Source organism: Chanos chanos, chromosome 5 (assembly GCF_902362185.1).
Source record: "Chanos chanos chromosome 5, fChaCha1.1, whole genome shotgun sequence".
Lineage (NCBI taxonomy): Eukaryota > Metazoa > Chordata > Actinopteri > Gonorynchiformes > Chanidae > Chanos > Chanos chanos.
This window is the reverse complement of record NC_044499.1, coordinates 14,047,866-14,061,824: the sequence shown is the minus strand read 5'-3', so window position 1 is coordinate 14,061,824 and position 13,959 is coordinate 14,047,866. Positions and strand designations below refer to the sequence as shown.

General features: G+C 39.0%; 1 protein-coding gene across 1 annotated transcript; it reads right to left on the bottom strand.

Moving 5' to 3' along the window:
• Positions 1–9,234: 9,234 nt before the first annotated feature.
• On the bottom strand, positions 9,235–13,635 carry LOC115812194 (lipoprotein lipase). The gene is made up of 10 exons (XM_030774679.1): positions 13,542–13,635; positions 12,528–12,703; positions 12,092–12,271; positions 11,851–11,959; positions 11,472–11,705; positions 10,955–11,197; positions 10,638–10,758; positions 10,051–10,227; positions 9,684–9,791; positions 9,235–9,316 (listed from the first exon to the last, which is right to left on the bottom strand). The coding sequence occupies exons 1-10, from the start codon at positions 13,633–13,635 to the stop codon at positions 9,235–9,237; spliced, it is 1,524 nt and encodes a 507-aa protein (XP_030630539.1).
• Between the last annotated feature and the right edge of the window lie 324 nt (positions 13,636–13,959).

Genomic DNA, 13,959 nt, shown 5'->3' with positions numbered 1-13,959 from the left:
TTCACCAATACAAACGCTATGGGTCACATGACACAAAGCAAAGATCTAAACACTTCCTAGTAGAGCTCAAAAAGAATCTATGGAAAGAAAATAGAATGGACTGTTTGCTTTGTGATCTAATGCTTGCTGGTATGGACACAAGAGCTATGCAGTAGCTCATTGGCCATTTTCCCTCTTGAGCCCCTTAAACACACGTGTTGGGTGTTCTGGAGCTGCTGGCTTTCTCCATGTGTTACACATGCCATTGTTTGAGTGAGAGTTGAGAATGAGCTATGGCTCTGACGTCAAGGATGTATTTCTGGGCTGAAGGATTTTAGAGGCACATTTTAACCTTGAAATGCAGACAAGCTTTCTGGAACACATCTTTGACAACAACCCCTTACCCACTTTTAACAAAGCACCAAGTTGCACTGTGTCTCTCTTAAATGGAATGTGCAGAATAATTATTTTCAGTGTAGAGCGAGGCAACCTTTGATGAGGATATGTTATGTGTTTTCATAGTGGGTGAAAGGGATTTATTGATAGTCAGCTCATCTTGCTACTTAAGGGAGATATTTGTTTAGTGTTAATAAACTTATTTATTGTTGTTATTTGTTTATTTCACCACTAAACAAAACCAAGCCAAATAGGGGTCAGCACAGGAAGTAGTTTAATCCAGTATTTAATGATACTGATCCAGTAATGTGCTTTGTGATCCCAATCAAGATAAGATGCTTCATCCATGTAATAACTGCAGAGTAATAACTGCAAGTGCAGCTCCTTGAAACAGAGGATGAGTTTCCTCATAAAAGATGTCAGCAAGTTCAAAGAAACAAGACTCAAAAATTTTGCTCTTTAGTACGATTTGTCTGTTGCTGCCACATTGTGTAATATGATATGTTGTGCTCTTGAGATGCTGAGGCAAACAGTGATTAATTACGCTTGGATTATCAGACAACATTTCAAGAATCTTGCTTTTGCCCTACTGTTTTGCTGAAAGTTGCCCTCCGCAACTGCATAATTGTATGCCTTTCTGATGCTTTCCAGACCAAATTAAACAACAGTCTGTAATCAAAACCTACTCTGCGTACAAAGTTTACATCCATTAAAGGACCCCAACTGCAATACAAACTGAAATCTGAAATGAAGTCATTTAACAGTGTGCACACACTCCAGCTGGTTTAGTTATTTCCTGCAACACTTGTGAAACCCATTTAAATTTTTTTCCCCCACAGGATGAAACTAAAAACAAACAAAAAAACAAGGTAGTATTTTTTATTCTTCATTCCTAGATGAAATATGGATACAGGTGTAAAATGGTAGACTTTGTGTTTTCTGCAGTGAACAGAACTTTAGAGATTAACAGAAACCTAACAGAAATTTAGTTTAACAGGAGGGCAGAATCAGGAGTTCTGTGATAAAGCCATTTACTGCATGGGAAGGGTCTTTTTCGTTCCCTGACATATAAATAAAGTATTTGTCCTCTGAAATTTCCTGGATTCGAAGACAAATTCGTTCTTAGTGTCATGAAAACAGAAAGTCACCGGACACAATTACAGACAATACAGAAGAAACAGGTCAGGAATGGCCTGACAAAATCAGAACTCAGGAAACAGGCCAAGGTCAATGCACAGAAACTGAGAGCCTAACAAGGCACAGGGAGCCTAACCAGGGAGCAAACAGAGAAAAGGTTTGCTTACTCGGAAATAAGGTGGTAAACAGGATCAGGGAGGGTTAGATAGACTGTTCAATAGACTCACAAACGTAAGAGACTTTGCAATTGACCGATGGAAAGCCAGAGGTCTTTAAACAGGGGACTTAACGAGATAATGAAGGAATAGATGTATGTGATGATCAAATAATGGGCTGATAACACTGATTAAAGAACAGAGCATTGATTGGCCAGAAGACGGGGAGGTGGAAACAGAGGCGTGACACTGAGCACTTATCAGTCTGACTGCTAAACTACATTCCTAGGGCTTTTTCTGGACCCCAGGCCATCCTATGGGAATTCATTTAGATTATTTATTGTAACTTTGTTTATCCTCAAAAATGTGATTGTCCATCAGAAAATGTACATATTCTTCAAACATATTACAAAGCAATCACTGTGAATGTACAGAAAGGATTTTTGTGATTTATTTTTTATATTTTCAAGATGTTTGGTTTTGGTGTCACTCAGTCCCCTGGTACTCATTTGCCTTGAGAATCAGCAAACTAAGCCAAAGACCAGACAGAAAAGAAAAAGGAATTCCAGTTCATAGTTGGGTAAAACTATCCTTATGGTTATACCCTTAATGGCGATATTTTACCAATGTGAAACTCTGATCTCTTTATTAAAACTGCTACTACATAGATGATTGTGTTAAACATCCTTTATACATGGTTTCATTTTAAGGAAAGTTTTTAGGCAGTTTTCATTATTTGCTTAATTAGTGACACCATATACATAAATGTGTAAGCTGGGCCATGCATTTCAAACCTACCTGGTATACACCTGAAAGTACACAAAGCAAACAGCCCATGAAATGCCACAGAGGTCAAACATGTTGTAGCTAAAGGGCCATTTATAAATGTTCAGTTACATTCTCCCCGGCTTCACGTAAACACAGAACGGTATGTGAAAGCCTGGCAAAGCGCCCGCTCATATCATCTCAAAAGAAAGACACTGAAACTAACTTAAAGAGAGTTAAGCCCCGCCACCATGGAGTTGTTCTTTGCAGTTCTTCTATTCAGAGGTGTAATGGTGACCACAGTTTTGTACCATTGCCCGCTGTGGATCTCGAGGAGTCCATGAAATTTTACTTGATTAGAAAAATTATATTTATATTTGATTCGATGTAAAATTCAATATAGTAAAATTCAATATGCATGTGTATTAATATTCAATAACAATTATTAAGCGATTGTTATTAGTAATTGCTGGATCTAAGCAGGGACGTAATGGTAAGAAACGTAACGGCCAGTGAGGACTTCATTAAAGAAACTGGCCAAATTTGAGAGCAACATCTACAGCTTTGGAAACGAAGTTGCCAATCCCCCAAGCAGCTGGAGAAAAGATGATGGGGCACAAGAATGAATGAGAAGCAGATGACATGCTGTACAACCTCTGACACTATACACATGCCTCACAATGAATCTTTCTTTTGTGGAATAGTTTCATATGTTCCAGGCTTTGTGAATGAACTCGCTCCGTGTCATGAGCTTCTGTGCGTCTCATCAAAACTTTGAGATGATCTGCACACAGAGTCCTCTTACCTGAAAATAGCTGGTAGTTGATAGTTAACTCGTCATATTCTCTATGTAGCCTGCATAATTTAGTTGAGTAAGTGTTAATGTTGAAACAGTGAATCTGTTTTCTTATAGTTCATAATGCAAAGGTTTTCGCCTGGCTAATCTCCCATATATGCCAGTCAACACGGACATCTGCTGCAGAAAGGCAGTTAGGAAGATCCTGAGTTTGGTCTGGATGCCCTGTATGACTTTTCTTGTTGCTTTATGGAATCATTTTGAAATACATTCACATTATAGCATCATTATGATTTTAACATTTCTGCTGGCTGTTTGCCTTACAGTACACTGATTGCCCCAGAACATGTTTTGACTGAGGGGCATCTACAACACTCTCCCTAGGATCTTGGAAGTCTGTTTTACAAGAACACGTCTCACTGTGTAATGTTGGTTTAATGAGGTGGTGCTGTGTTCATTTTTACTCATCTGCCTTGACTGGATGCCTAAGAAATGCACTTATGTTAATCACATCACCCAGAAACATAAATTGAGGATAATGGGCAGTGACACATGGCATTGTTGTGGTGCGTATTTATATGGACACAAAAGTGACACATCTTTCACTCCGGTAGCATGGGAGACTTCATTTGCTCTCTCACTCTCTCTCTCTCTCTCTCTCTCTCTCTCTCACACACACACACACACACACTCTTTCTTGCTCTGTCATTCTCGTTTTTTTCTGTCTTGCTCTCTAGTCCTGCTGCTTATCCAAGCATAGCTTCTCTGCTTTGCTTTGACCTCTTGTCATGATTCCAGGCGGTGGCGTGACTGTAGTGCTGCCCCTCAGACAAGCATTCATCCTCATAGCGCCACTGGGTTACAGACAACCCTGGTTGCAAACAGCATTTCGTTTAACTGTTTCTTTTATTGTTCGCTTGATAGACTGATGATGATGTTGCTGATCAGGAATGTCTACACCAGGGGTGTCAAACTCCGGTCCTGGAGGGCCGGGGTCCTGCTGTTTTTCTTGTAGATCAACTAAATAGAATCTCTGATTGGCTGAAGAGTGTCCACACCTGTTTTCAAGGTGAAAATCAACAGGTAACTAAGAGGTGAAAACAAAAATCAGCAGGACCCCGGCCCTCCAGGACCAGAGTTTGAGACCCCTGGTCTACACCATTGAAGTGCACGATAAAAGATACTTGCACATCAGAAATTTAGGTCACAAGTACATTATAATTACTGTTTCAAGCTTATTAGTTTCCACCACCTGTAAGTTTTTAATGGTATTTGTTTTATTCTCCTCAGAGGTATGCAAAGGCTGATTTTTCAAAACACCATATCTTCTTTGGAATTAAGAATAGAAATAGAGCTAAAATACTCCTAAACATATCTATATGTAATAAATACATTCTGAAACAATCTATTATACATTTTTCTCGGATTAGGAAAATCAATAACATCAAAAATTAACTGAATTATGGTGAATGATAAGGTGCTTTGTCTGTTGCATGAAGTGTAATGGTCATACCTCTGAGATGTCCATGTATTAGAAACAGAGGGTGGCTGTCATCAGTGCCTGACTGAAAGCAGAGCTAACAGGAGAAGAACCACACTACTGAGAGAGCCAAAGCTGACCAAGGGAAGGCATTGTGTAAACAGTCGCCATGCCACTGGGGTCAGCGAGAGAAATACTTTCCCTCTTTGCTGTGTGGACGAGAACTGAGACAGTTACATCATAAGTAGATCCAAGAGACCACTCTCTGTTATCACTGGAGGTTTTCTCTTAGCTATCATTTTCAAATGGCATGTCATATTCTGTACATATCAACAGAAACTGCATTGACTGAATTTATGGTAGTTATTAGAATTACTATTCGGCAAATTCCAGCATTTTTCACCGTCGTGTTTTTGTTTGGTTGTTTTTTGGTATTTTGTAATATGTTTTTTTTAATGTAATTTATCTTGAATTGTGTCTCACTAGATGGTGTTAACACACGTGGTGTGGATATACCCTGGTGTACCACAGGAGCTTACTGAAACTACCTCAGAGAGACTTAAGGTTCTGCTCCTGGTTACTCTGTACAAAGTTCATATCTGCATTCTTCATTGTCTCAGGTGTCACTGATTGGTTGTGTATAGGGAAGTAAGACTGGAGGCCTAACATACAAGTTCAGTAGCACATTCTCCTACCCACCCACTGCATGCTCTTTGAGCAACACTAGGACTCTGAGGGGAGAGGACAAAAAAAGGACAAGGGATATGAAAAGGAAAAAAAAAAACATATTTTGAATGAGAGACATCACCACTGATTTGTATGCATACCTATATATGATGGTGGAAACCGAGAGGCCCAACCAGTCACCAGTAACCTTCTGTAAAAATATAGCAGATGCCAAAACTGTGTTTTCTTAATGTAGTTAAAATGCAACCTAAACTGCATTCCTGTGCAATGACTTCTTCAGAGTTATCACTACCACTCTAGATGTAAGATATGACTGGGGTATGAAACACAATGCAGAGCGCAGGTGGAGTCCTCGGTGTGGTCAGAACCAGTGTTGTTTTATGTTTTTAAACCGTGCTAGTGTTTACTGCTCAGGTCACTGCTTCTTCTCTACAGGAACAGAGAAGGGTGTTACAGCCTTAATGAAATAGGTCATGCACCAGCAGATGCCGTACCAGCATACATAAACAAACCCATGCCTGTACTGTAATAAACCTCTGAATGGCCTAAAATACCAACAGCATGTAGTAATACAGAGCCAGAGAGCATAGGAACCTTACCTGTCACCATGACAGAAGTTTACACAGACCATGTATAAAATACATAGCAATTATTTGTTATCGTCAACCTCACTAAAACGTATCCATTTAAATGCATCTCTCATCAGCAAATTCTTCCCTTTTTAAAAATCAGAATAAGAAATCTAATTTATATCTTGTCATGAATCATGTTGATCTGCACATGCTTTATATCTTTCCAGTTTGTAAGGGGCATTGACCAAGACACTGAACAGCTGCTGTGAGTAAAGTCTGCCATGTGCAGATCTGTTCCACATGTGTCAAGATTTTGTCATCGTGTTCCACCAACCTTCAAAAGTACATTAGCTCCACCCCCCAGACACCTGTTTACATACACACACACACAAGCACACACAAGCGCACACACACGCGCTCACACACACACACACACACACACATGCACACACACTCATTTTCAGAGCACTTCTGCAACATCAGAATCAACAAGAACAAGATATTCTCCCATTTCAAAAAGAGACATTTCCTGTCACGGCAAATCACATTGGTTCTGCTTCGGGTTTATTTGAACCACACGGAGTTCTTTACATATACTGTGTGACGTGGCCATTTTCCGAGCTATCCCCAGTGTATTATGCACACACCGTGAAGAACACATGGGAGTCTAATGTGGATTTATGGGCAAGGCTGTAAGAACGTCTGTGTCCTTTAGCCCACATCAGCGTGTTTGCATAGTCGGGTGTCTGAGGACGCCTAACCAGCTTGCTCCGCGTGACAGCCATCACACATACCGTATACTCTAACAATAAACATTCATGTGCACACACACACTCCTAAACTCCTCTCTCACTCATTACTTCCCTTGCAACATGAGTACACAATGGAAAGTTTGTTTTGTTTCGTTCCACTTTCTGTTTTGCCCCCGTAGGACTGTGTGTGTTGTTGCAAGGTTATATGTATATTTCTCCACTCACCTATGTAAAGGTAAAGTTATGGCTTTCCTTGTTCGAACAAACATAACATGCATAGCTTTTCCATCTCTCTGGACATGATCAACCTTTAAAAAGGATCACTGCAAATTCTGTTTGTTTCATTTGACACAGGCTTTGATGTTGATAGCTGTGAAACTCTTGATTTATAACTGTACGCAAGTACAACTCTGATGAACACAGCTCCATTCATCATGAAAAAGATTCATTGGCTTGATTGTCTATCTGCCAGGCATTCTACTTCATCATCTATTACTCCTTGAGAATTTCCAGTTTAAAAATCATTCAAAAAACCATTCACATTGACCCAACAAAGATGAGATTGTGGGTCAATTGTGCAGGAAGACGATAGACCATTAATAATCCTTTTTTTTTTTTTAACAGAAATGCCACTGTATTTGTCTTCATTTTCGTTTCATCTTTATCCTTCACCTTGAATGCTGATAATGCATGAGAGATCTCCAGAAGTGTAAATGATCCAGATACATAAAATGAGATCATGATGTGAATATCTCATTTTATGTAGTGATACCAGATTCTTTCTACACTACACACACACATAGATTTTCAGTTAGATGCGTCCAAAATGTGGCATGGATGGATACCACAGTCCGTCAGCGTTATCTGTGCACTGTTTGACTGGTCTAATTCCCGAACCAGTGTCAGTTTGGGAAAAGATTTTCTTTTCTCCCAAATGACCCTTTTCAGGATGAGCTCCCTGAAGTAGACACTGTTTGAGTATACAATGGCCCAGAACAACACCACGTGTCACTGAATGTGCACACTCTTACACAGCGTGATCTACTTCAGTATATTGTTGCTGAAAAAAGTAATTGAAGAGCTACACAAAGATTGTGTTTATATAGATTGAATATGCAATCAGTACTGTTGTTATGATGTTACTGCTTTATTGTTATCTCTGTATATGCTGCACCAGGCCAATCTAGTGTATTTCTATTAGCAGCAATGAGACAACTAAACTGGTAAGTCCAGTAGAACTCCAAATGTAAACAGCTGACTTGTCTGACTAAAGACAACACACAGGCCAAGCAATACGACATTTTCAGATATTAGAAATACTGAGATATTGCACAAGTGCACATCCTCTTAAAGCCATGTGGTTTTATTGCAAGATACATTTACAGATACAATAAGTCAAACTGTTAAGTCACCATGATCAGGATATATATACAGTTCAAAAATAGAAGATACCTGCATTTATTCAATAAATACTCATCAGAAGCTTTTTCAAAGTCATTGGTCATGAAACTAGCCTTTTAGGTGTACTGTGAAGGCTTTGATTCATTTTTTTGAAGATATTATACATTTAAATCCACATTTTTTGCTAGCTAATGTATAACAAATTATATTCAGCGATCAGAATGAGGTCTCTAGGGGTGTTTACTTAATTCATGATGACTAAATTTCTTCAACACCCTTAAAGTGACCTGTGCCACACTTCACACATCAAATGAAAACAATAATAATAATAATAATCATCATCATCATCATCATCATCATTTTGTCAGCTTTGGTCTCCTCAGCTCAAGCAGGGAGATCAAAGTTAAACATGCTAAAATGTAAATAATCATTTCAGTTTTTATATATGCTCATTGAAATTATACATGTAAAACAGTGAATAGGTTTACAACAAAAACATATTACAACATTTCATAAAAGCATAAACTCAAAAAATAATCAAATACATTTTTCAAAACACATTGTATTATTTCACCATACTTGCAAGGACTAAATCAGTTATTTTGAATTCCTGATTGGAATGTCGAATTCCACCGGTAAGATAGCTATGACTCAGCATAATAGTTCCAGAAATAATCATAACTGACATTTTAAGTGCCACTGATAGACAGTCTAAACCATCAGACCACAGCAGTTTTCAAGGCTTAATATGTTCATTCATGCTTCTTAAGCAGTATTATCATATTGCTAAGCAAATAATGTTAAATTTATTTACTTTAAACAATTGTATTTGTAGTAAGCACTAAATACTTTCTACTTTTTGATTTATCATTTTTAATATAATTCCCTCAAACCATGCAAGAAAAGTCACTTAAACTGATCATGGAGCTGGTGCTGTCCTACTATCAAAGTCATACTGGGCACACGATAGGTTGATCTCAGCATTTGATGGCCTTTACTCTATGTGTATCTGACACTTTCTACTAACATTTCTGGATACTATAAGATTTTGATCTTTGTGCAAAATCTACAAATTTCACAGCAATTCACTCATGCCAAGCGTTAAGGCATATACTCAAGAGTTCTCCTTCATTTCCTTTTCTGCTTCATTCATACCTTGTTTGAAAAAACTCCCATGCATTTTCAATCTGTGTAACCTGCAAAAATGAAACATAACATCACACACACATGTTAATCACACATATGATTGTTAAACGTGGAGTAAATATTGTGTACTTTCTACTGCCTCCAAGGACAGAACAGCTAAATGAATCTAAAACAAACCAGAACGCTGGCTAAGGTCTAACTATGTTCATATGGCTTTGCGAATAAACAGTCGTGCACTTCTAACAAAGCAATTCAGAGAGTATTGATATCCCAATCTAAAAGTTGGAAAGAGATACTGTATTTTACTGCACAAATGCCCTGCTCTCAAATCCTCTCCTTGCTGATTCATTTCATACTTTTGAAAATAGTGAACATATTTAGAGAATCCCTCAGCAATAACAATGCTTTCTGTCTCACCTCTCTTCCCTTCTGCTCACTGGATTTTCTTTGGACTTCACAAAGACAAGAGTGTCCCCACCCTGTTTGAGGTATCCAAATTCACCTTCCTTGGTTTGGAAAATAGCCCTAAAAGTGAAAAGTATCATAAAGATGCTCACTGAGATGCTCGTTGAGTCACTAAAGGTAATGTAATTCTCATCACTCACAGCAACCTAACTGATATATTTCTGGGGCAAGGAATACATAAATGCTTCAGATTGTAGAAGGTTGTGAGATTGATGAAATAAAGACATTCAGGGGACCTATGACAACATGCTACTGTCTCCACTTTCACTATTTTTGCAAACTTATTACTAGACTACTCAAAATTAATAGCTTCACTCACTTTGCTTGTGTTTCACCAGATTTGACTCGCAGTCTACGTATCATGAATTCGTTGGCACCAAAGAAGCCAGAGAAGTAGGAGTCTTTCTCCCATTGCATCTTGATCATCAGAATCTCTCCTACGTCCACATCTGAGGTCACCAGGAAAGAGATGGTGGTGTTGGTAATCATACCGGGCCTTGAGGAAGCCAAAGAGAGAAGAAAACAATGACAATAATAACTGATGAAATATCATTTAAATGTACAAATTTAACATGACAGCTAAACATGCCAACTAAATCTACAAGGCCTATATTCAACATTACAACTTCCATACTATTGGTGATCAAGTATAAGTGGCCTCTGACACAGGAGTACTGAAGCAAGAAAGAGAAATAGGAGGATTTTTTTTTTTGTGGACAGGTAATGATATGAGTTACAGTGAGCTACACCATTAAACCATGCTTCGTCACATTTTTATGAAACCAAAACAGAGTACAAATCCATTAGAAATAACAGTTTCATCATTTGAATGTGTGTTCCAACTGGACCTGCCATTTGGTAGTAACATTTTACATTGTAAAAGGAGAACATGCTTTAAGAACTTACATAGTGACAGTGATTTCTTCCCTTTCTCCATGGGTTCCATAGAGGGACACTTTCAGCGGCTGCTCTACCAGGCTTACATTTTTTTGGTTGAAGATGTGGACCTTAATCTGATAATGGAAAACTGTTGAGAAAAACAGGACCTTCAGTTTTCAAAGAACAGCTGCCAGCTCAGAAAGTCAAGATGCGGGGGAGATATATTCATGCTTTGCTGATCCACGTGGTTTGAAGAGGTTATACAAGAAAGTGTTATAAAAGAGTAAAATCAATCTTTCGTAAAATATTTGAACAAACTGTTCCAAAAAGCTTCTCATGATCACCTTTGTATGGCATCATCGCTCTGGTTTTGAGGTACATCTTGGTGCTCCTGGTTGTACGGATCTTGTTAACGCTGTAGCCCAGCTTGTTGCAGCGGTTCTTGCGGCAGCTGAGACACAGGCCCTTGTTGAAAGAGTCTTTAGAGCCACAGCGGTAAGCCCAGCTCTGCTGAGCTTGGTTCACGAGCGAGTCAATGAACAAGTGCACTGCACGCTCATGGGAACACTTCACAAGCTGGTCCATGTCTGTAGTGTGATGGGAAGAGAGCAGAATAAGGCTTATATCGGATATAAGGCAAGGAGACCCTCAATGAGCTGAAGACAGTTAATGACGGCCATTCCCATACTGTCTGCATTCAGATAAATGGACTTTTTTGCATAGTACATCTAGTGCAGCAAGTGGCGTAGAGAAAATCTTCCATCAAACGGGATATTTCATTGACTCTATATATATAACTGCGTCTGTATAACTGCGTTCTGAATGTATACAAACGATCTTCACTGATGTATGATTACGTACTGTAGAAGCCATAGGTGGCAATCATCCTCATTGTGTTTTGCAGGCTGCAGCCAGGTTGAAAAGTACCACCATTGGGATATATGTCCACGTGGCCCACAGGACGCTGAATGCCAATGCTCAGGTCTGGAGTGCCTCTGGTGTTGGTGTGCAGGACATCCACAAATTTAGCATCATCAGGAGACAGGCGTCTGAGAGAATCTGCATTCTCAAAGCTTGGGCCAGCTGGGTCCAAACCTATGGGTGAAAATGGAACACACAATAACACAGTAAAAAATAGAGCACTCTGCTCTCAACCAGAGCATGGGTAATGTAGCTGAGTGTGAATTTTTGCACTGTAAGGCAGATCCCTTTCAGATACCCACTATTAAAAGCGGCTGACCTGTGATTCGGTTAACTTTGCTGTTAGTTAAGTTTCCTGCAATCCCTGCCACATGTGCTCCCAGACTGTAGCCCAGAACATGGATCTTATCCAGAGGGTATTCTAAGCCCTTCAGGGAAAACAAAAATTATGTTTGGTACAACAATCGTAAAAGAGGATTACATACATGCTTAAACTTATATTGGGACCGAAAGGAACATCTATAATGTCTTTCGTGCATTTCATCATGTGTGTTACTTACCTCTAACCAGTTGACAAACTTTGCCACATCTTGCCCCACCAGTTTGGTGTTTTCAGCTGAGGTGGGATAGTGTTGGCTTGCCCTATGCAGCCAATCCACCACAATGACATTTGCGGTCGGTTCTCGCTCAAACAATGCTGAGACGAGCTTATAGATCCAGCTCTCAAAAAGTCCAGCCACCTACCAGTAAACAAGAGTCTGAGTGAGCTCACCTGAATGTAAACAGCTTCTGTGTTAGAGGTGGTCAAATCTCACGAAAACAAAAACGTTTTTCAAAAGCTAAACTGTCTTTAACCCTCAGTGACTTTCTATGCCGTCACAAACTATAAACTTCTGATCACCGAGCGTAAAATATGAATTGAAAGCATTACGTCGCGTTACTGTATGTCAGGGATTTTATTTCTCAAAGTCACACTCACAGTCTCTCAAAACTTACCGACCATCCGTGTATTATCAAGAAGGTCTGGCCCTCAGTATTGAAGTTACATTGTGCAATAGTCTCAGGCTTCCCAGGTATGAGGTAGCACACGTCTTCGTCTGGCTCCTCTGCAGTGCGTACTGAGAATTTGGACTCTACATCACTGTAGTCTACTACAGTCTCAGTGCTGTTTTCTACAGAGGCAAAGACAAAAATAAAATGTCTCCTATACCACCATGACCTTGACCTCTACAGTACCATTTTGACATTGTCATCTGGCCTCAGATCAGTGTGTCTCTCAGGTCCCACTATCTTCTCTCTTATGAACACACAATAACTCTGACCCAAGAGTCTATCTAACACCCCTTTAAACAGCTGCATCACATATCAGTTTAACTTTTCTCTTGGGGAACGATTTGTCACAGTTGACAAATGTGGCTTTTCATCGGTATGTGAAGACACATATCCCAGTGTAAATTTAACAGTATCAAACATCCTGTGAAAAGATATCCCATTGTAAAATGTGCTGGCCTTGAATGCATATGTAAATATTACTGGAGTAATATTTACATATAAAGATGCTTTTTATGGAAGGAGAAATGGCACAGATTTATCAGCAGTGCTGCTTATATTGTACTTTTTAGAACATATCTGACAGAATATACTCATAAAAAGCCAGAGGAGCAAACAAAACAAAAATTACTGTGTAATCAAAACATTAAGACTATGACATGGAAAAATTATGTTCACGAATCTCTTAAGACTTGAAGTGTTTATTTACAATAATGTCACTGAAAGGCTTTGAGTAAATACGTAAAAAAAAAAATAAATAAATAAAATGAATGATGCAAAAACACGAACAACACGAAACGTTTGTAAACATATTACTATTTCATGTTATTCTTGAAAATCGTGTCTATTCCGTCTTTGAAGCATGAATCTGTTCATTTCTTTATTACAGCTGACTTACGTTTTCATTAGGGACATTTTCAAAATTAAAAACATACATTGAAATAGTAGGCTAATACTTACTGGAAAGGGGTGATTCAGTGGTATTTGAGAGAGGAGCGCAGGTCTTGATAAAATAAATCCCAACGATCAGCAGCCAGATATTTTCTTTTCCCATAGTACACTGTAAGCAGCTGTATTACAGTAATTCTCTTTACAAGAAAAGCGATTAAAACTGTGTTTCACCCAGAAAAGAATTGTCAAATCTGTGGATGGACTGTAGCTTTTATATCAAAAAGACATTATTTTCTGAGTTTCTATTGGTTTAGACAGGGAGTGGGGCGTGGAATACCGTGACATAGTGTAGGACATCGTCAACAAATCAGTTGGTTGGACTTGCCACTCACCCAACGACGTGTCGTTGGAGAGGGCGCATTTACGATCAAATCAGACACGGCTATTTGGGTTGCCTCTGTTGAGCCGACGAACGTGATCATTGTTT